At 35.5% G+C, this 24,315-nt stretch overlaps 1 protein-coding gene across 29 annotated transcripts in view; it reads right to left on the bottom strand.

Annotated features, from left to right (window-relative positions):
* The window catches only part of C2CD5 (C2 calcium dependent domain containing 5), an 89,268-nt gene that overhangs the window by 13,327 nt on the left and 51,626 nt on the right, over nucleotides 1-24,315 (bottom strand). For 11 of the 29 annotated variants that reach the window (XM_054826325.1, XM_054826273.1, XM_054826379.1 and 8 more), the window contains 8 exons: nucleotides 24,152-24,217; nucleotides 12,272-12,386; nucleotides 9,593-9,781; nucleotides 7,699-7,890; nucleotides 5,708-5,894; nucleotides 4,552-4,716; nucleotides 4,089-4,229; nucleotides 1,059-1,122 (listed from right to left, as the gene is read on the bottom strand). In XM_054826325.1, the coding sequence (XP_054682300.1) occupies nucleotides 1,059-1,122; nucleotides 4,089-4,229; nucleotides 4,552-4,716; nucleotides 5,708-5,894; nucleotides 7,699-7,890; nucleotides 9,593-9,781; nucleotides 12,272-12,386; nucleotides 24,152-24,217 (1,119 nt within the window). The remainder of the gene's footprint in view (nucleotides 1-1,058; nucleotides 1,123-4,088; nucleotides 4,230-4,551; nucleotides 4,717-5,707; nucleotides 5,895-7,698; nucleotides 7,891-9,592; nucleotides 9,782-12,271; nucleotides 12,387-24,151; nucleotides 24,218-24,315) is intronic. The other 18 variants (XM_054826430.1, XM_054826510.1, XM_054826499.1 and 15 more) reach the window with 4 other exon arrangements.

Genomic DNA, 24,315 nt, shown 5'->3' with positions numbered 1-24,315 from the left:
TTCACTGTTCTTCCCAAAACAAACAAAAAAAAAAAGTGGCTGATACAAACCAAGCATAAGAAGCTGGCTCTTACATAGGTACAGATCCTGATGAAAAATTCTGCAAACACTGAAGATGCACGTGGGCTCAAAATGCAAACAGCCAAGTGCACAGAAAAGTCTGACCAAGGCTATGGTTTACAAAGACAGTAACTTTCTTTCAGGATGCTCTTGAACTATTAACCATTAGCATGCTATTCTGTGGGATTTTTTTTTTTTCTCCTTCCCTCTTACATTAATGCAATATACATTCTTGCCCGATTCCTATCAGCAAGCAGACATTGAGTGATTTCAGTACACTTCCCACTATTATGTTGGGTTCTTCAACAATTTTTAAATGGAGACAACTAAATGAACACCTCACAAAGTTCTATTGCCAATATGAATACTTGGGCTGCATTCCTAATACTGTAAAGAAAAAAGACATTGATTTCAAGTCTCATGATTGAATTTTGAAAATTATTCACTTTAATCAATTTTATGTTCTCAAGTTGCAACACGTTTTAAAAATACACCTATAAAAAACACTGAAGAAATCAGAAACCGCTCTATTTCTATTATTTGACTTTATAGTCTTTTACAGCAAATAACCAATACTGATTTGGATAAAAATGCTGTGGGTGATTTAAGAACTCCGTATCATTTTGGACTTTGCTTTTTTAACAGCAAAGACTACAAATGTGATGAACACAAAGACTTCAATTGACAGTATGGCACAATCACAAAGCAAGGAAAATACAAATGCACTTGCTGAACTAGAGTGCTGGAAGGGCAACTCACTTTAAGTAACATTCTTGGAACACAACACCAATGTGTCACATTACAGGGCTACAAATACTTAAAGAATATTCTATGCTCCATACTTCTACTTTCGTCGACCCTGAAACTCAGAAATCAGCCATTCAGAGTCTGAAAATCTTCAGAAACTGTTACTCTTGGAACTTTTTAAATAAAAACAGTTCTATTTTGTCATTTTGCAGCCTATAGTATAAATTAGGAAAATATGGTTTTTACTATACCAGAAGGTGGCGGAACATCTGTCAGTAAAGAATGTACGTCTTCCATTGCATCTGTATCATCAATCTGGAAAGGAAAAATTGATAAAAATCATGTTGCTGTTCCAGTCAGAAGTCTCAGAAAGATGTAAAAACTTCGTCATCAAGAGATCCATATCTGGCAGCTAAGTTGAGATTTTAAAAAAGGATTCCATCAAACAGATCTCTGAATCTTAACTAGCAGCCTATACGCTCAACACCTGAAAAATAGTTCCCTTATTAAAATTGTGTTAAAAATAAAGCAATGTGCACTGAACACATAGAAACTGCAGTGGATAAGAGAAAAATGGTAAGAAAACAATTTTTAAAACAATTTAAAATGCTGAACAAAGTTCCACACAACAGCTTACAGCTTTTTCCAGCTAAGGACCTTTGGCTACTAGAGCTCTCATAAGGTGTCTGTATTATACTGATGCAATCATTCTCTGCCTATTCCAATGATACACAGAAATCTTTCCAGGACTTGGAAAAAACCTTGCTTAGTATGAACAGCAGAAAAATCAAATAGGAAAAGGTAAACTTGGGGATCATTAGTTTTTCCCTATCCAAACAACTTCTACTCCATCCAATCTTTAAAGACTTCTGTTATATCAGACTGAGAGCATATCTGCCCTGCTACCTTCTGTAAATACTTCTGTCACACGTCTTTAGGTTCATTCTGCCCTATTGATCTGCAAGAGATCCAAGTTTACCTATAACTTCCAACATTTTCTTATCAAATTTGTTGGAAAATATTTCTGTTTTAAATCCATTAAAGGGTCCTCAGCCAGGTATTTTCTCCTTCTCCTACTCACTCTCAAGAGTCGTCATCTTTCTTTTTTTTCCTCCAAAAAAATAGAGACAGCCTTACCTGTCATAATTGCCTTCCCAGAATCTCATAGCATTTCCTCATCACAGTGAACTTTTTAACCACTTTTTCTCACGTATTTCCAGTGAACAATGATTTTACTCTTGAAAGGTCAGAGTCAGGAGCTTCACTACCACTCCGGGAATATTGTTTTTAATATCCAATTTCTTAACGAAGACAATAGTAAGTGGTTTCATAAAAGAAAAGTCCTTTTTTCTATAAATAAGGATTGAACTACCAAAACACAAGGACGCATATTCTAGGACCAACACATTCATATAATGTAAACCAGTAAACAATGGTCCTTAAACATCAGATCTTATTTTACTTGCTAGCTTTAGCACCATCTATAATGTACTCTATATTACACTACAGTGTATTTACATTTTTCCCTTCTGCATGGAGATCTCTTCCTATCCCCCTAAGTGCATATAATACAGTTAATAAATAAGGTAGAAAGAAGAATTCTCCAAAATTGTAAAAAGAGAGTTGAACTCTGCTTGCAGTATATAATGCAGTCCTTAACCAGCTGATCTTTGCTTATAATGTATCATGCTTCTTTATGAGGCAAAGGGACAGACGAAGTATGCCAACCTTTTATTATTGCTCTCTCTTGTATTTGACACCCTTTAGAAGTGAAATGGAAGGTGGGCTTACGTTTTTACAGTACTCTTCATAACTTGTCCAAAGGGTCTCTTGCAGTAAAAGTCTTTGTGTTTTGCAGGGGAAGGGGCGGGGGGGGGGTTATGCCTCACATAATCCTCTTTTACAAAGACATTCAATTTTTTTTGCACTTATCAAAGTATTTTCTGATTGTTTCACCCATTTCACTACAGTGCCTCAGACAGCATCTGTCCTAACTTTTGTTTTGAGGATACAATTCCACTCCTGGCAGTCTACACAGACATGATATTAAAACAAAAACCTGTTAAGACCAGCAGCAAAAAATACTTGATGAAAACTGTCCTCACTTCTTTTTAATGTGAGAATAAACTAGCATCAAAGTTACTTTTAGGGACTTCTCAATTTACTTACTTTGATCCTAGTATACCCATAGTGCACTGGAGAACAAAATTTCCTCCAAGAGCAGAAGCACCAACCAATCTCATTTTATTATACCAACCTCTCCCAACTTGTTATTTTTTCCACTCTCCTTTCTTACCTCTGTTTTCAAATGAACTGCTGTTACAGCGCTCTCTCATTCTCCCTATCTACAACCCTTCTTCCAGATTACCTTCTATGAAGACAGTGATTTGTGAAGATAAACATAAAGGAAATTATTGAATGCACCTTAGGCTGCAATTACAGGCTGTAATTTAATTCAATTGTTTTCTTATTGTTAGTCTAGAATAGGTATTTGTAAAACCTGTGTCTACAAGAAGATGATCAAAATTCTAGCCTTCTTCAGTACTTGGCTCCTTTTCTTCCATACAATGTTAAAATAAAATCTTTGAATTTTAGTGAATAGAGAGGTAAAAGAAATCTATGTTCTTTATCTATAGGTGTTGCTCTTGTTTCTAGTTGCAGAAAAAACTGGAAGGTATTCTCTGAAGTTTTAAATTCTTGAACTCTGAAAAGCATTAGCTGAAATTCAGAAAAGCAAGTCTTCTTTTATGTGCTGTCTTGATACATGTGGTTTTTTTGAATGCTTTGAATACTACCAGTTCTGGAAACTAATAATACTGTATAGCCAACCGTAACAATAAGAGCTTTGAAACAGGAGGAATATACAAGATTTTTCTTTGCTAAATCTAAAGTGTGACAATACAGAACCTCAATGTTTATAAAAATACATCTAAGTTTTGGATTAGTCACAACTGCTACATGAAGCAGGTGAAGGGCATTTCTTACCAGCTCTTAGTTATTAATCTATATATTGGTACACATTCATGAACAGCAGGGCAACCTCTTTTCAAATATTGTTCCCTGGCATAATACAGCTATGTTATAAGCAAACAGAGTAAGAAAAAGAGAGACAATGCAAAATCCAATACTTAAAATTTTCTACTTATACAAAATGGAAAAAATTATATAAAATTTAAGAACTATCTTTGGAGATGAGTAAGAAAAGCTTTTCTCCTCTTTTTTTTTAATACATATTTCAGGAAAAGTAAATTAGGAAAATGAGTTCTGAAAAGATTTATCACCTCCAAGACAAAAGCATCCTTTTTCCCATGTGAAAGGTCTAGCTCTGTAACTTCATCAGAGCTTTCTGATTGAGATCTTAATAACCTGGAACGTTGTCTTGGCTCTGGAATGGGAGACCCAATGATTTCTTCAGGTAGCTCCTAAAAAGGATATAAAAATTAACAGTTGTTGTACGTAGCTTAGAAATAATTTCAATTACAAGCATTTTGTTAACAGTTCTAAGAATAAGAACATCCTGAAACTAATTTACTGAAAAATAAATCTAAGTACAAACTGATTTAGATATGTTGATTAAGAGATCTGAAAATTCCAGTAGGTTCCCAAACAATAGTGAAAAGAATCTCTATTAAAAAACAACTTAAGTGCTGAATGACTCAGTCAATAAGAATTCATGGATATACATGGCGTATACGTGTTTGACTCAGAATGCTTTATTTTTAAGAATATAAGACCTTTACTTACTGGAGGATTAATTTCATAAAGTTCCTTGTTTTTTGCTATCGTATCATTTATTTTCTTTTGCATGTGAGATATATGCTGCTCATAGGTGCCATCATTTGGAGTCTTTCCAGCAATCTGAATACCACCAGGTGTTGGCAAAGCGGCTAGATACACCCCTGTTGCAGACTTTTAAAAAGTCATTAAGAAAAAAATTACATAAGCATGTACTTCTAATATTTTCATATAAAGTTTTCCATAATGCTTATGCTATAATGGACAGCATTGTGACACGTACGTTACAGCATGATTTCTTCCCATAATAAACGGATACGTATCTCCTGTTCACTTATGAAAAAACCACTATTCTTTTAATAAACTCTCTCCTTCTCATGGGTCTTTTCCATGGTGGAGCTCTTAACTTACCTAAAAGTTCCAAACAAAGTAGGAATTAAAACCTCTGCCCTAGTATATTTTGCATAGGCAAGTGATGGTTTCAAGGATTTAAAACTTGGCCAAACCATCTACAGCATCACTGAAGTTGTGACAATCCCATTTCTATTTACAGAAAACAGATCATCAGTTCAGACAAAAGAATATGCAAGTCAGTCAATATTACCTAAGCATCCTCTTACATTGACGCAGGAAGAAGTAGCATACTTCACTATTCTCACCCCACATGACAGAATGAGGCTAGAAAATATTGTTAATGAACATTTCTTGGTTATCCTTAAGATACTTCCAATGTATCATTTATTTCTTCAGTGCCATCAAAGAAGAGGCAACAGACCTTTTGTTGGCAACTAAGTCTCTCAATAAATCTTTCTGTTAATGGACTTTACTTGTCATGGAACTGTAATGTAATCTCTTTGACAAGACCTTTAAAGAACACAATCATTTTTCCGTAATTTATGCCATTAAACCACTTAACGTTTCTTTTCCTCTCATCCCCTTTCTAATCATCTTGTCCTCTAACAGAGTTTCAAGAGATTCGAATCTTCTTTTTCTGGTGCTGAAAGACAGACTGTCCTCATTTGTCAACAATTAGACACCTCATTCCTTTCCATCACTTCATTTACCATCTCTAGTTACTCTGAATTCCACAACACTTGTATGCCTTTATGTCCTGAAAATATAGCGTAAGAAAGCAAAAGAATCTCAAGATTAAAACTGTACTTACTGCCAACCCCATTAGCATATTTTCACCCACAGTGATCTGAATTCTCAGCCCAAATAAAGCATTCATTCCTCTCAGCTTAAGTTTATTCATCAGTTGGGTGTGCACTTCATATTCCATAAATGGCAAGAGATTACTGATAGATGTCGCGTTTGCTTCAGCTTGAGCTTTCTTCTTTAGACGGCATAACCTGACAATACAAAACAGTACATGACGTGAGCGGATAAATGGTTTTAATGGACTGCTGAAGTCTGAAAGTGATCACAGGGCATTTTGATTATTTTTTCCCCTCACTGTATAACTTAATATAATCAGTTTCTTCTTAACGTATTTTAAAATCCCACAAAAAATTCTCGTCAGGAAGATCAAGGCGTACTGAGGCACTGAGTCTCAGTAAGTAAGATTTGAGTTTAATTTTTAATAGGAAACTGTATATTTATATTAATTATAACAAGTTCACCTCAAAATCTTTCTAACTATAGCTTCAGGTTCTTTTTTTTTTCCCCCCCCACTTTTCTGGGGGGATGGGAATGTTTGAGGAATCATTCTAGAGAAAATGGAACATCTGCAAGTGCTCCAGAGATAGATTGGGGACCACTGTGTGACACTAAAGGTCAATTTCCACAATGGTGCTGAACACAAGAGTTTAATAATATGGAAAATACCAAAGGAGGAACACAGCAACACATCTCTACAGCAGCTCCAGAGAATGATACTCATAGGATCATAAAAAAAAACCCACGGGTGAGAAGGGACTTCAGGAAATCTCTAGTCCAACCTCCAGTACAGACAAAGCACAGTCAACTCTGAGCTCAGACCAGGATGCTCAGAGCTTTATCCAGTCAGGTCTTGAAAACTCCCCAAAGATGGAGACCATACAACCTCCCAGGCAACCTGCTCCATTGCCTGATTGTCCTCATGGGTAAGTAGTTTTTCCTTGTATCCACTGTGAATCTCTCTCGCTTCAACTTCTGCCCGTTGTCTCTCACTCTCCTACTGTGCAGCAGTGTGAATACCCTGGCAACATATGCTACATAATGTCCTTACAGGTACCAGCAGGCTGCTGTTAGGTCCCCTTGAATCCTTCCTCTCTTCAGACTGAAACAAGTCCAGCACCTGCAGCTTCTCTTCATATGGAGCTGGCCCTTACTCCCTTAATGGCCCTCCACTGAACTTGCTCTAGTTTTCTGATGCCTGTCTTGCTCTCAGAGGAGGACAAAACTGGACAGGTCCCACTCATTGCGGGGGAACTGGCAAACTTGAAGAGAATGTAGTCCATCAGCCCCTCCACATCATTAAGATGTTCAACAGGACAGATCCCACTGCAGACTCTACTATACTTGTCATGGCCATCCAGGTAGGTTAGGAACCATAAACCGCTACCCTCTCAGCCCAACCATCCAACTAGTTATTTATTCGTGTAGTTGGCCACCCATACAGACTGTACATAGCTAACCCTTCCTTCTTTCCAACTGTAAACCACCTTATTCCCTTTTCCAAATTCAAAGACCACAGTATAAACTGGACATAGCCAACAATTCTACAGAGATGATGATCAGTTATGATCATCAGCACAGAATCAATGCAACTGACATAAACAGTTCATTGAGTTACCAGTGCAATAGCTGTATCTGACCATGTTAGCAGTCCCAAACAGCAAGTTAAACCATAAAAACTCTTACATCCAGGCAGATAAAATACAGCAATTCCCATAGGCATTTAAAAAAAAAAAAGGGGGGGGGGGGCGCAGAACATTCAGAACATTTACTAAATGCCCATCGACATGGACAAGTTACCAGATGTTCATCAATAGACATGACTCGTAATGCAGGGGGAAGAGAAGGCTGTCCTTCTCCTCCTGTACCCTAATACACTGTCATTAACTCCTAGCAATTCAACATAAAAATTTAGTTTTCATGACATAGTGGATTTTAGCAACAGGAATTCTTTCAAAAGTCTTCAAAACTTTACTAAGAAAACATTTTGATAGATACCTGGCTTGAATAAGACATCCCTTCCCAATAACTATTGCCTCTACAGGAAGATCAATTGTGGTAAAAAGGACATCAGGAACTTTTTGCTTCCTGCAGTTGTAACAGTAAGTGAGGTGAGCAGGGAATGGCATGTTCAATTCATCATACGGTATGTGGCAAAATCCACAACCTGGTGGTGAAGCTTCTTCAATCCTAAAAACACATTACGGAGAACATACTTAAAATATCTGCATCTTATTAACAATGATCAATATGTGCACATGTGTATAAACACCTACAGATACCTACTTAAATCATACACTGCAGCTATGCTCTGCTCCATTATACCAATGTGACAAGTATTGCATTTTATGAATTTGAAGAATAAAATTAGGCTGCACACTACTAGGTAAAATGCTATAAATAAAACTTGCATTGAAACTGGTTACAGAGGTATCAAAAAAAAGTACACACAATGATGAACAACTTATATAAACCTAAAACATTACTGAGCTGGCTTTAGGCACTATGATTTCTAAATGTAGTCCATGGTACAACAGTTGTACAGAGAATTTGCTGTACCAAATACAATGAATAGTCTCTTTTACAAGGACTGTGTCCAAAAAAGCTACACAAACCTCATGAGCAGAACATGAACAACAAACCAACCATCCTACTGAGAAGCAGCACAAATATATATTAAGATTGTAAAAAGAATAGTGAATTATTTCCTAAGATAAGTATTACGTAAGACTTGTTATTCACATAGAACACTTAGTTCCTCTCCCCCATAAGAAATATCCAGGAATGAGGACTATAAGAATAAGGAAAGCATAGGCCAACTGCATCACTGCAAATTTATTCTGTTTCACATGAACAATTCCTCTCAGTGAATTCTGAAGAAATGCTTAAGCAAATTCTGACAGATGTGGAACATTAGTTATCACAGACTTTGGCAAATGTATTTGGCCTCAAACATGGGCTTTGTCAGTTTAGTTGTTTTACCTTCCTTTGGCATTTCTAATCAACTATGCCAAGACTCTTAGTACCACTGTAATACGTATTTTGATAAAAATGCAATTTGCTTCCTATTATGAACATGACATTTCTTTCTCTCCATCATATACTGAAACGAACATTTTTGTTCTGGCTACAGTTCTCAAAAGTCCATCTACACAAAAAGATAATGGCCTCCTGGTAACAAAGTAAAAGAACAAATTTTGAATAATAAATTTAAAATAATAAATAATACTATGTTGGCATGGTTATTATGGAGGAAGTAATGCAAGTGCTAAGGTGTAATAAATAGCCTTACTTACGACTACAATAAACCCTTGAAATATTTGATGACTATCCTGATGAACAAATAATAAATTACCGATATGCATTAATTAATCTAATTTTTTTAAAAAAAATCCTGTTTGTCAATACTCATTCTTCAAATTTTATTTGCAAGAGCAGAAACAAAGGGAAACGTCATTTTTTTCCTTCAGTTTCATGATTTTGTTCATAAACTTTAACTAAAACATATATCTTTTGCAAGAATCTGGCACCATCTTTGTTTTACAACCAAGCTATTTTATCTCCCATACGGCTCTTAAATAGTATATAGAGAGCATATATACACATATTACAGCCATACCAGCATTTGGCTTATGCAATTTATCATACATCTGTCATTTTTTTTTTATAGTGTGATGTAAAGTTGAGAAAGATACCTGAAGAGCAGCAAAGAAAAAAAACTGAGTTGTTATCTGTGGTTAGTAGTCAAACGTGTTACCTTATTCAGACTGTTAGAAATAAAAACAGAATATCTAATTTGGTGCAGAGTTCCATTACTTCTGTTGTTGTTGATGTTAGTGAAAAGCAGTAAAGTGGTTGGTCCCGCATCCTGCACTGTAACACTGTAACCTACCCTAATAGAGAAGAACTATCTTGGCTCTGAGGAAAAAAATCAACCTCTCCCTTCTCTGACCCTATGGAAAAGAAGCCAGGCTGCCATGACAACCTTTGTTCCAAACAGCCTTCCATGGTGCCATCCTGAAGAAACCTAGGGTTCAGTACAGCTGCTGTGCCAGACGCGGACAAAATACAGACCTCTTCACTATAAGAGAAAAGAATGACAACAAAGTGAATTCCTACTACTTAGTGCTACTTTTATTTAAAACTACTAGATTGAAAGGCTAGTACAAAAGTCTCAATGAATTCAATGTAACTACTAATTTGGTGTATTTGTGCAATTTTATCCATTAAATATCACAAAAAAGTTCTCTTCCGGTATTTAAACCATTGCATAATTAAAGAGTTGCAGAAAGATTGAACAGCAAGACTAAAGAGCTTTGCTCTATGTTATAAATAATATGGTATAACATCATAAAGGCTAACGAGGTTTAAGTATAGGTTTCAATACTATGGTTAATAATGCAAAGAAATCCAGCAACCAATAAAAGCAAAAAAACCCCCACCATTAAAAAAAACCCAAGGCATAACTCTTTACCACAGTAAAATGGAAGTTGAGAGCTTCATCATCTTACAACATTCACTCTCAAAATGAAGTTACAACACAACACTGACAAGGGTGCTTCTTGGAGAACAAAAAGTAGCAAAACATTAAAATTTAACTAGGAACAACTACAATAATGGTACATATAACATGTAAAGTAACTGACCATATTCCTGATTTAGTACAGTTAAAGCTCTCAGAAGTGCAAAGCACGATCACAAAGCTTTTAGTATTTCTGAAATTGTTAAATAAAAAAAATCTCTAACATTCAGTATTTAAAGTACTGTATTAGAAAGAATACAGAGGAAAGCTATCCCACATTTTCTGGAAAGATACATGTGCCTTTTTAATCTGTTGTTTCTCTTTCCAGAATAATTTTTCATATATAACATGTCTGGCAGACCAGTACTTACAGACAGAGCCTTGCTCTTCTAAGTGTGGAATAAAGCTGAACTGGCCAGTAAGCATGGGAACTCTAAAACTATTTTATCAATGATCAAATACTACCACATTAAATTCCTTAAGAAAAACAAAAACGTGAAATAACCCAGTAACTGACTATCTATACTCTGTATATTCCTTCCCCATAGTTAAGATGGGGGGGGAAGTCACAGAATATTCATGCTTTTTACCAGGAGACTGACAGCCAAAGGAATAAATCTTCTAATTTTAGTGCAAGTTCATCCCTCAGCAATGTAAACTTGCACACTGCAATTCTGAGTTAAATACACCAAGCAAGACAGGACACAACCAGACAAGACAGCCTAAGGAATACGAACCATGCCTTGCCAGTAAAGTAAGTTCTCCTGTTTTTCCTACTCTATTAGCACAAGCAATTGACTTCCAAAAAACGTTTTCGAGTTTTGTGAAAGATCTGCGTATTTGGTGGGTTTGTTTGTTTTTTACCTGCAGTGAAGCAATAAATGTGAAGCAATCAATGCTGTGGCTTTCAGACTGATTATTTCTGATTATCTTACCACTTTACCAACAGACAGCATGCACTCATGAAAGCACTGTATAACTCTCTATTTCTTTCTTCAACTTATCAATTGCAAAGTAAAATGAAACTTCTTTTTCCAACTTCTCTCTTTAAAAAAGCAAATCCTTAGTGCTTTTTCTTTGAAGTATTTAGGCAAAATCAACTTGATAGAAAAGAAATTCAGATGTCTGAGTTTGCTTCAGTTACTTTCCTAAAGCAATTAAAAAAACTAGTGAGGCAGAGCTTGATACCAATCAGACACACTTGGCCCCAGGAGGAGCTCTTCATAGATTACTTTCCGGAGCTAAAAAGAGACACAACCTTTCCTGGGCCAGACAGAAGAATGAGTAATTAGATGAATCCCAAATTATTTCTCCCAATCTCCAAGTCTCTCACAAAGTTTGTTATTTAGTCACCAAAATACACAAGATTGGAACTCACTTAGCCAAAAGGTATACACTGTAAGACACTGGAGTTTTGGCCTGAATAGGATGCAGGGCTGGGGAATTCAACCCCAGAAAGACTACTGCAGAGCTGCAGTTTAATATGTTAAACAGTACTGTAGTACTGCAAGATAAAAATAATGACACTCATTTTCCAGAAAGAAATACAGAACATTTACACCTAAAGTATTCTAGATCTATCAGGCAGCATATTCTCCTTTAACTTACAATTAATACATTCCTAGTAAAGAATTTGTGCCTCAAGTTTGAAGTTAACCATTTAAGTACTGGTCTGCCAGTTGTTACCCCGTAATGAAACCGCAATACACACACTTTTAGGAACAGTCTTAAGTATTTAGGTAGATTAGGTTTAGAAAGCTTCATTGACAAATTAATACTGTTACTACAAAAGCAAACATGTACATTTGAAAATTTTAAAAAAAATTTAATGTTCATTAGAAAAAAAAACATAAAACCTAATAAAACCCCAAACTTAAACATATTTAAAAAAAAGACAATACTGAAATCTCAGAAAGTTACTTTAACAAACTCTCCCAAGTAGCTACACTAGACAGTACCAACAACTGCGTTGAAATAGGTCATTTTTAATTCACTGATGAAATAAATTTTCTGTGGCATTTTGAAAATCAAATTATCATCATGATTTACCAAATGCTAGTTGATTCACTGTAGCCCACTACAGCATGACAACCCAATGCCTTGGCATGGGATTTTATTTCTTGTCTGATTTCTGCCCACCATGCATCTCGTGTCTCTGGTTCATCTGAAAGACAAAGTATAAATGAGTTCACTATTCTGCACTGTATCAACATAAAGCTTCATGCAATTAATCTGAAAAGTTGAATTTTTCATATTCGAGTGTTTTGTTGTATCTGGACATTTTTTATTTCCTAGCTATTGCACTTCAAGCAAACACTAAAAGGGCGGTTTCAGTAAATTTTCTTGTTTATCACCCACGGAAACAGGTTCTGACAAATTACTGCATTCTTGTTGTTGTCCATATGACAGATAACACCAAAATACTGTAGATACTGTTCCAATCTCTACCCACTTGAAGACCATACTGTCAGTTTCCAACAACATGAGAGCAGCATGTAACTTGCAACAAAGCATCACAGATAGTCTGTAATATTGAAAAACTACTACTGGTAGTAATGAAACAGTATTTGTAGTAATAAAGTAATATTTTACTTTGGTATAAATCTGACATCTTTGAAATAATCTGAATACATTTTCCTACTGCAAGCAGTTCTCTTTGTTGATCAGATTTTAAAAGTATTTGTTCAAGACTATCACTAATCAAACACATAGCTCTGTCATCCTTATTTCAGCAATTCTAACTTTGAGAAGCCATAGATATTTGAAACTACTTCTACAGTAGCATTAAGAAGTACAAGATGTATGCTGACTACCTATTTGTCAATGCTTCCTTACTTCAGTATCCTGGCAATTGTACCTTTTAATTATCTAATTACCTTTATTGTCTTTGAGATTATATGTTAAAATGTATCCTACCTGACTTTCTTGAATACATTAAAAATGCAAAAAAGAGCACTACTAGAATAAGTTTGTGCAATCCCTTTAACTGTTCCGTAATTATTTTCCCAGAACTAGAGCTTGTCTCGCAAGGTTTTTTTTACATGTGAAGTCAACAAGTATTGTCATTTACAATTAGTTTGTCAACTGTTTCTTCTTTCAAAATGGTTTACCTGTACAAATGAACTTAGTGGAAAATGATGTTAATTGTTAATACATAAAATAAGGGGGAAACAATAACAATAGGCACTCAGATGCTACGAAGGGTTCCGAGTAGATAGATTCTTAAACAATTTCCCTGAAATCAACTGAACTTCGCACAGGTACAAACTTCTAGCCCTTAAGATCTCCCTGCTGAATCATAATTTAAAATATCAATGTCAAAACCTGACATTCATTGGGAACCAATTTTGTACTATCAGGAATATTTACAAATATAGTGTATGATAACCCTATATCATACACTAGGTTCTCTGACAACATGACAAACAAAAGTGAAAGATGCAGATATACACATATTTTGAAATTTACTGAAACAAAAATATTGTACAGCAAGATGTATTCATTCACGAATTCACCTCAACTTTTTATTTAAAACTAGGCTTTCAGCTTTCTAAAACAAACTAATGATCACTTTCTAACTAAAAGAAAGGAGCACACAGGTATGCATATTCAACTCTACCTAACTTGAGAAGTTAATGCTTGTGTAACTCATAGCATTGTACTGACTAGCAGCAGCCTTGGGTGTGCAGATTGAAGTTTATCCAACCTTTGCTTTAAGAAATGATCACTGAACAGAAAAAAAAAAACCCAAACCCTAAAGTGGTAGTTCTTTGGAAGGTTCTCCGCAATCAAGACAAAAACATACACATTAAGACACAAAACAGACTATGGATTTTCACGAACTGTATCCATCATGTTCCGTTATATCCAAGTTCACCTTCAGCAGGTTTCAATGCATTACTAGTAGAATCTCAAGGCACTGCATTTTGCTGCTTCTCAACACGAAAACACTGGTTAAACACTTTGGGAAAATCAAATGCTCGAGATGATATACAGTAATTCTGACTCAGATGGTTGGAGTACCTTCTATCAATGTCTCTCACTTTTCAGCTTTCAAAAGCTGAGAATCATGCAGAAATAACCCATCACATCATAGCTGAGCTTGATAACTCCAACTCTGTGAGAACCATTTGTGCTACACAAAGGAAAGCAGGAGGCAAAATGTCTTCTCCTTTGCGTATGCATCTCTCTCTGAACACAAGCTGTGATTGCTGCCACCAGGTTAATGGCAGCAGTGGCGGGTGAATGGAGCAACTTTGGAAATCCATTTTAAGGCAAAGGTTACAACATCTGACAAAATGGAGAGTTGTATGTGAGATGAGAGACCACAAGCACATTCTGTAAGTGTTATCACTAACTCTTTATGGTAGAATGGACATGGATCTTGGGAGCAATTCCTCCTTCTCCATCCAATCACAGATGGGAAGATTGCCTATCAATGTGTGTTTCTCTCTCTAACAGAAAAGTGTAGAGTAGTAGGAAAAGTGGTTCGCTGACTATACAGAACAATTCTTGCTGAATTAGACTTGATCTCAGGCAGCTGGCTATAAGCATTGACTGAAGAGCCACACTAATTTTTACACTTCGCAGAAAGACACTTGCAAAGAAGTAAACTTTTCCAGACAGAAACAAAGATGAAAAAGCCAATTTTACTAAATCATCACTTCTCTCTTCACACCTTTACGTATCATTTGGCAAAAACTGCTCCTACTTGTCGCCAATGACCTTTCTATGACAAAAAGTGTAAGAAAATGTGAAGTCATGATGAAGGAGTTGAAAGTGAACAACAGGTGAAGCGATCGGGGATGAACAGGGGAAGTGCTGTGGAATAAACAGTAAGGTTACAAACAAGAACATAACACTGAAAAGGTATGTAGGCATAGTAAAAACTGAAAGAGAATGAAATGTTGAAAGGGAACAGATATGCTTAAGAGGAACAAAAAAGGTAGAAATAGTAGTGACGGGTCCCAAACTATATGCAGACATTTAACTTTCCTTCATAAAAATTTGTAGTTTAAATTAAAGTTTAGGAACAAAGTTCCTAAAAGAGTTTTTTCTCACCTAACTGATCTAAAGGAACACCTTATCATAATGGAAAGCACATACTGTTGTGAGGTTGCTCAACACTATGTCTTGCTAAAGCAACATTTAGCCCTTTACTCTGAGAAACTGCTCAACTTCAGAATTAAAAAACCTATTAACTACAGTAATATAATGGATGATTTTCATTCTTATTACTGGTAAGAACCATTGTCCAGCCACTGACTTCAGCATTAACAGGATCAGGCCCAATATCTTTCAAAAAATCCAACAAATTCTCATTGCACAAGTTCAAAAATTTCTATACAAATCATGCATAAACAAGTGTTCATAAAGAAGACTGGGTCCTCTGCTTAAGACATTTCATTCACTATTTTTTTCTTCCAGAAAGAGGCCAAAAATACGAATCAGTATGTTGATATATAAATACTGTACATTCATAGTTAACATGAACTTACCTTTGCATATTAAAACACAAAATGATTGTCTACAATTAAAATCAAACACCATGACATTGCAATAATAAATTGATACAAAACACTGAATGCAGTGCAATGTGTAGCATTCATATTCTTCTGACAAATATTTTCACAAGCAGCCTTTTTTGACACATGAGCCACACAATTTCACATGGGGATGCCATTGTAGCATTTACAAGTTTAGTAAGCTAAGGATTTACATAAACAATTAGAGGAGTTAGGGAAGCAGGATGGCATGTGTCCAGTACACTCCGTAAGAGTGTCTGTTGTTGTTTTTTGCTAAGGCAAAAGCTTAAGAACTAAGGGTTTGCAAAGCAGATTCAGCAGACAGTAGCCAGAAACGGTGGGTATTTTGGCGCATGCTTGGATCAGGTGACAGTACAGACCGAAAACTATGGCAGCTCACTGAAATGGTTACAGAAAGTAATGGCCCTGGATTCTACGTGGAAGCAAAAAGGCAAGCATACATAGCACTCCATCACAAGCTTGTCTAGCAAATCTACTGAGTAGTTTATAGCAAGGTTTATCTACAACTTTAAGCAAAAAAGTTTGCAAAAATTACACTGCTATTATGTGCCCTTTATCGGAAATCAAAGGCTGAATAGTAAACCTACTTCTATTAATGTTTCAAAATTGGCATGATATTTATAACAAAGTGAAAGAAAAGCACGCTGTTTCTAGAGTTGAAGACTTGAGGAACAATGTTGTCAACAGTACAGTATTCTATAAAAATCGTGCCAACTCAAACCTCCTCCAACTGAAACTTTCCAAACTTCTTTTATTAAACAGCTTTAGAAGATACAAACAGCTTTGTATTTATTTTGTGCCCTAAAAGTTCCTTGAATCAGTTCCATCAACCACCAACTCACTTATCTCTTTCCTTCAAAATATATGAGGTTGACTTCTGTGAGGCTGTATTTTAGATAGGACAACATCCTGTCCAAATCTTTCACCTGGAGATAACCCTAGACACTATCAATACCTTCTGATTCACAAAAAGCAACACCTTTCCAAAGTTATTTGCTAGAGGTTCACTTGTACAGGGCCTTTCAAGATTTTGCCAGAATCTGCATTACACTAGGTCCATACAGATTTTTAAAAACTGAAGAAAAATTAAGAATGGTCTCTTGATTACACAGATCATGCTCAAAGAGTTATTGTATTAAAGCTAAATCCCTAGTCATCCTGAGACAATTACTCTGAAGTAGAAACTATATGATTAATTTCAACCTATTTTAATATGGTGTAATTTAGTAAATATTTACATTTATCATGAAACATTCTGAAATTAGGACAATCATACTATGAAAGTTTTCACAATCTACAAATGACTCATTTTTCTGTTTATCAAAAATGGCAATGGAGACACCAATAACATTCTTTCAAATTCAATCTTTGAGTCTTTCACTAAGCAAAGCCATTATCCACACCTTCCTTATCCCCTTATTCTTATATCTTCTTCATTAAAACCTATTAATCAGCTTATACAGAAAAGTGTGTGGGGGTTTGGTAGGTTTGTTTCGGTTTTTTTTAGAAACACCTTTGTTAGGTTTACAAGCACCCTTCCCTCAACCTTGAGGGTTAATTTAATACTCTTTGGTTATCCCATAAATACTGAAATTTCCTATCATCCTTCTAAAATATTTAACAAATAAATAAGTGTACAGAAAGCAAAATCTTCTTGTCTGTAAAGTTTAAAACACAAAACTTGGGTAGCAAATAACTAAACCTACAACAGTCTAACCTAAAACTTTCAAAAAACTTAAAGCCTCTCCATCCTTTTTTAAAAATTACTCCCTATATTCAACTTTAAGACTAAAAGATGTGAAAGTGAAAACTTTGGTTATGATACGGAAACTGAAGGAAGTAGGCTATTGGGATTTATCAAATGAAAACTGAGATACACTAAACCAGCAGAAAACAGTGCAACCACACCACCAAAGAGAACAGGTACACTTACTCCTACAAAGCTTAAACTACAGACAAAACATCCAGCCTGGAGAATAGCACGGAATCAGTGCTTTTCTGCTAGATGAGGTCAGAGAGCACGAATCTTACTTCTCAAGTCCAAACTGCTGAATGAGCAAAAAAGCAACTTTAAGTTTGGATGCTGAAGAAATTCTGCAATTACTGAAGAAAGGATTTTAAGAACACTTAGGATTAAAACTGTATCTAGCTTTCATGCATTTACAGGATGAGATATTTCAGCGGACTGACTGAACACAAACCCACTCATTTGCAGAGCTAGTTTTCTATTGGGTTAGTCAGGTCAAATCACTACATGACCACCAGAAGACTGCAAGAGCATATGGTACTGAAAAGCAGCATCATTCCTTTTAGTGGCAGCTCACTACTGAGGAGTATTAGCTTTAATACCAAGATACACCCCAAGATGGAGAAGCAGCAAAGAGCTTCTCTTAGTAACATTCCCATCAAAACTGAATTCTTCTCTTATATTCCAAATTCCATTAAAAACCTACATCAGTGCTAGGAGGGCTAGAGAATACTCTGTTTTCTCTTGCAAAAGTAAAAAAAAAGTAAGTATGAAACAGAGTTCACAGAATCTCCATAGCTTCTGCATCTCTGATACCTGTGAATGTATTTGTAATTTAGACAGAAACATGGAATTATAATTCCACTGAGGAATTTTAAAATGGATCAGGAGATGTTTTTACCCATCTTACCCCTAGAAGGGAATTACAAAAATCCTAATTCAAAGCTTGGCTTTTGGAATCCTACCTTAACTTCCAATCAGCTAACTCTCTCAGCCTTACATTCCTGAACACCTTTATATTCTCAACATCCCCGACAGCAAGCCTTGAGATGTCTTCCTGCATTTGTTCCTCATCTCATGTAAATATTCCTTGGAACAGGTTAAATGCTCAGATACCTAAAGATTAGCATCTTGTAAGGCTTATGACTGACAACAGGAATAAACATGAAAGTGTCACTTGAACACACTACAGCATAATTTAACCTTTTTTAAATATTAAAAGTAATCTTTGAGGCAATAGTTTTCCATGAACTGGTTCAACAAAATCTGCTGCAAAGACCATTAAGCATTAACTACACAGCCATAACGGTAATATATCCTATAACTTTTGCTTTTAATTGTAAATGGAGGTCTCACAGGAACAGCACAAGCTGCAAGAAAGTATCATCTTTAAAAATAAAACTAAAAAATCTTGCCAGAATACAAAACTACAGTAATAATTTAATTTATAGCTAAAGAAAACCACCATGTGATACAACTTAAATAAAATTTTAAAAAAACTAAACTAAAATCAAAAGACATTTGCAGAAAGAAAAAGATGTTCAGATTATTTATATATGTACATATTAAAACTTAAACCTAAAATTAAACTATTAACACTTAAAAATAAAGGTTTAAACTTCACCATACTCCCTGAGAATTGTAAAAATTCAAAAGTGTTGCCCAGACATAATAAAGTGTGAAGTATCAGAAATTAGTATGCCTCTGGAAAATCAGTGTGCCAGACCTAAATCTGTAACTTTGTCACTCCAGGTTTCAGGTATTATTTTGATCAGCCATTCACCCTGTAACAGTGAAGTCCTCACAGCTGTGCATAATTTTCCTTTAATCATAAGAGGAGTGGGACACTAAAGCAGATCTAGGAATCTGTTTTAATTGATCCTATTACAGTAACAAGGGCAAGGCCTGCCACTTTGAAGAGCTGCTAGGTAATAAATTACTTATTCCATCTCTCCATTGTGTGTCTCTGTTGCTTTGTCACCTTGGCACAATAAATACAACCTATTTTAAAACATCAGCAATCTTCAAATGACAGCAACAAAGGGGCTATTATCCAAAGCTGGAGATACTATGCCGTTAAAAGACAGGTCTTCTTAAACCACATTTTATCTATTTTATAACTAGTATCACAAAATTAACAAGTACGGTTTAAAGCTTTAAACATGCCAAACTAGCTGGAACCTTAAAACAAGCAACAAAAATACTAATTTATCTAACACAGTCCTTGAAGGAAACATACAGAATTTTAAACACAAAAAAATTAATCTCTCAACAAGCATAGCCAGATGTTCACAGACAAGATTGCTGCTTTCTTGCTGAATGCCACGCAGACCACCTCACTGCACAACTTCAGAAATGGGATGGCATTATTGGGCAGGAAATTATACTGCCTCTGTATTTCCTATTTGGGGTTTACACTCTTCAGGCTTTTACTTGTTACAGTCAGAGAACCTCTGCATTCATTATTTCTATAAACTCACAACTGTTTATTTTGTTTTAAGACAAACCAGTCAGAGAAGCCTCTCTCAACTTGTGGATCCAGGGAGCCTTTCCTACAGTGTCTTTTGGAGTGAGTTCAGGACCTCAATGAGACTGCATTAAGGGAGACCAAAAATTCAAAACTTAAAAGAAACACTGCAAATGTTAGTGGAAAAGTTTAAAGACAAAGTACACTCTCTAACAGAATCGAAAGTACAAACTGAACCAGAAAAGAACAAAACAAAATCACTGGTATTTCTTTATAAGAAACATGGCATATTGAGGACCTTCAGTCTTGGCTCTTAGAAGGAACATCTCTTGTGCCTAATTCAGATAACGATCTTAGCCATTAACATTTAACCCGAGTTATTTCTATAATCCTGTTACAGTCAGTTAGAACTTGTGTTATCTGCCATTTTCCTACAATACTGTCCCCGCAGACATTTTACAAGGACGTGTTTACCTGTAATTACGTAGTAGTTAGGAAGGTGTCCTTTCAACCAGGATCATTCTAGATTTCTTCTAATAATAATATATTTTGATCCAGGCAAGAAGTTCTACGACTACATCTTTGCAACCACAGAGTGACACATCATAAGGCTAAAAAAAACTCACTGCAATCCATGAAGGAAATTATAACAAGATAATAGCTTTAGTCAAGCCCCATATTTTGAAATTAGGAAGAGTTATGTGCAAGAATAACAATTTTCCACAAGACAAGGTTCTCTCCCTTGTGTACTATCAATTCAAAACCAAACTGTAGTGGTGCAATAAGCAACAGCTTTATTGGAGCATTTGTGCAGTGAAAGGTCTATGATGGCTTTCACACCATTAGCCACGTTTCAGGGAGACTTTTAAATCAATAAGAAGAGATTAAATAGTATTACTATTAGGCAAAGAATTCTAAAACAAAGATTGTAAATGCCAAGTTTATTAATTTACGAATCTCTAATAGAACACAGGAATACTGTTCCATACTGACTGACAGTGATACCTTTTGTTCAGTAACATAAGTATCTACAAAGAAAAATAATGCACAGTCCCCAAGAAAATTATTTCGTTAATATAAGGGCGCATCTGCTTCAAAAAAGAATATTCAAGCACCATTCACATTAACCATAAAAACGATTTAGTAATATTCACTCCTCTGGAAAGGCTGCAGAAAAGTAGGGTAAAACATTACTGAAAAACATTGCACCCCTCACAATGTTCAGAAAAGCCTCTGACAACTGCCTTAATCTCCCGTTACCATATCAACACACACTGATGCATAGAAGTCAACCTGGAAATTCTCCAAGAAAAGGCGAGAGGTCAAGCTTAAAATGTTGTTTTTCTACTAGTTCTAAAAATGATAGCCACATCAGACACTAACAGAAACACTCTAACATTTTCTACTGTGTTCTTACAAGTATGCCACATTGACACCCCGGACAGCAGTATGAAATATAATTTGCCCATTCACTATATGTTTGTATTTCTGTGAAACAAAAGCATTCAGTTACAGTTACATATTCAAGTTTTCCTCTTGCATTTCCTCATATACAAAACTAGAGTTCTGGAGAATTTCATACTCCAACAGCAACTCTGGATATCACACAAGGAGCTCAGGAGATCCTTAGGCATTTTACAGTATTTTCTCCTTCCATGTTTCTGACTACTGGAGCTGAAGAATCGCTGCCAAGCAGCTCCCTGAATAAGAAGTTTAAAAATGTAATTATGTGAGAACACTGTATGTGTTAGTGCTAGGAAACAGCCGTATGCAAAAGCAGTCTCTATTCAACAAGTTACTTGCACTTCCTAAGGAATCTTTCTCTGTATGTAACCTCAGGGAGAAACTTTAACAAAGATCCAGTCTTCTGGATCCAGGATTCCTTTCATGTTTTTATATTTATAGTACATCTTTAATATCCTTTTTTCAGAGACAGCACCAGAGTATTTCTTCCACTGCATTATGTGCTATCTTTTCCATGAATTTGTGCTTGTCTCTCCACTTTTATTTTGCAGATTCATCTTGATCATCACCTTTTTGTAATTTTACAAACATTGAAACAATTCTGTCATTGAACTGTATGCAATTCCCAGACGTTTAAGTAGCTTCTTTTCCATTCATCAAATAAAACCAATCTCTACTTCTATGTTTGATTTTCAAGCATCTTCAAATCTCTGACTTTTCACCACCACCAGACAGTCCTGTTTTATCTTACACACTTAAAGAAGCCTCCCTGCCGTTGGCAAAAAAAAAAAAAAAAGTATCTTCCTATGCCACACAGGTTACTAGCAAGCTTAAATGAAGCCTGAACATCTTCAAAAAGGAAAATAATTTTAGCATACTTATGGTTGCGATTACATTCTTGCTAGAGTGAATGTAATATAAAGATGGAGCATTGTTTTCCTTAAGCTGTATAAATCCCTGCTCTCCTTCAGGCCAAGTATTAGCCAGCAATGACAGAGTTGGCAATAAAGCTCTAGAAGGGTGGAGATGAATAGCCATCTTCTCCTTTGGTTTCTCAATGGCAACAGATCTGCACAGCATATTCGTTATCCCAGTCTAAGACAGCGTTAACTTGTATGTAATCTGCAACTCTGCTATCCATCACACATCACACGTAACAACTGATCTACTCTCTTCCTCCTTTCTTCTTCATTCAGCAACACACATAGCACTGCAAAAGAAACTATTTCCAGGAACAGTTCTGGATGTTCTGTCAAGAAATTAATTCATTACTTTCCCTTTGCTTCCTAGGCTTACATTTCTGGATCATTTTCCAGCCTAGCTCAACATATGTTTAATGTCTGTACATAACTCATTTAGTCCATTATACTAATAAAATTCTTCCATGGTAATACCCTACTAAACACTATCTCAAAGAACAAACAATTAATTCAAACTTGTCAAGGTAGCATACGAGATGAAAAGTTTCAGCACATTTTTAACGCTTCGGATCAGACTATGCTATATTAGTAATAGATGTGAGCATTTCATATTATTTTCATACAGAAAGTAAAATTCATTTAAAAGATTATCACTTTAGAACAAGCAAATAAACCCAACAAAACCGGATATCCTCATAATTATACTATTACAGGATGTCTACTGTAGCAAGGAATAAGGATACAAAAATGAGCCAATATTTTTAGTCATTACCTATTATTGAACTATTTGTAAAATGAAAAATGTATATAGACAATTTAAAAGGAAGTTTAGAGCATGACACAGAGCTGCACTGCAATACTGAAATACCCAGAAGGAAAGTTTGTTTCTGGGGGAAACAAACCCCCAGAGGTCAGCTTAATACCTTTTTACTGTGCCAGCTTTAAAACCATCAAAGTTTGGCAAGGTCTGCTGATTTGGATATTATACTCAGCGAAGTTATGCTTGCCTTTCTTCCAAAACATGGTACATTTTGGGGGGGGGGGGGGGGGGGGGAGCCAGGGAGAAAGTCTCTATTTCTCCCCCTAACAGGCCAGTACTCTATGTAGCTTTTATGTAGACTGCATCATCAACTTAGCCATTCTCTCTGCAGCTGTTGCACATTTTGATATCTAAAACTGCATAAAAAAATAAGAGTATCTGGGGTTTTTTTCAAGTTAGGTGTTAAAGTGGTTAAAAAGCTCAATAGTCCTCTTCATCTATTTTCCATTCTCTCAATTTTTATATCTATTATTTAGAACACATTTATCAACTTCCTGAAATTAACAGAAGTACAGCCATCCTTGAAGAAAGTACAAGCTCATGCAAAACAAAACTAACCAACAGCCCCCCCCAATCAAACCAACCAACCAAAAATAATTACTAAAAAAATAAAAATTAATTCACACCTGACATGATCCCAACTGTATAAATAAGAATCTATTCTCCTTCCCTAAATTACTTGCTTCGTGGACACTGAGCTGAAAGCTACTACAAAGTAATCATCTGAACATTCAGCTTTCCAGATTGATATTAAATTATTCTTAGCAATACTATTTTATACTAAAACAATGTTTTGCAATTTTAAAGAAAGCCTTTAACAACATTAAAACAATACATTTAGGCATTTGATTAAACAGATTTAAATTTGAAGCATTAAGCTAAATATCCTACAGCATTTCTAAGAACTTCACTGAGCTGCCATAATTTCTGTCAGCATATGTAGTACTGAATGACTAGTAAAATACCTGAATTGAAACTATTCCAGTCTAGCAGTTTGTATGATCTTGTGTTACCCATAATTCCGACAAAGGCTGAGTTCAAAACAGCAAATTAGTAGATCAGTTATAGGAGCAGAATAGTGAAAAAAAAACTACCAACAAGAACACAATTGACAACACCACTCCACAGG

Source organism: Grus americana, chromosome 1, assembly GCF_028858705.1.
Source record: "Grus americana isolate bGruAme1 chromosome 1, bGruAme1.mat, whole genome shotgun sequence".
In the NCBI taxonomy this organism is placed as follows: Eukaryota; Metazoa; Chordata; class Aves; order Gruiformes; family Gruidae; genus Grus; species Grus americana.
The sequence above is the reverse complement of the archived record's forward strand: the minus strand, read 5'-3'. Positions and strand labels throughout refer to the sequence as shown.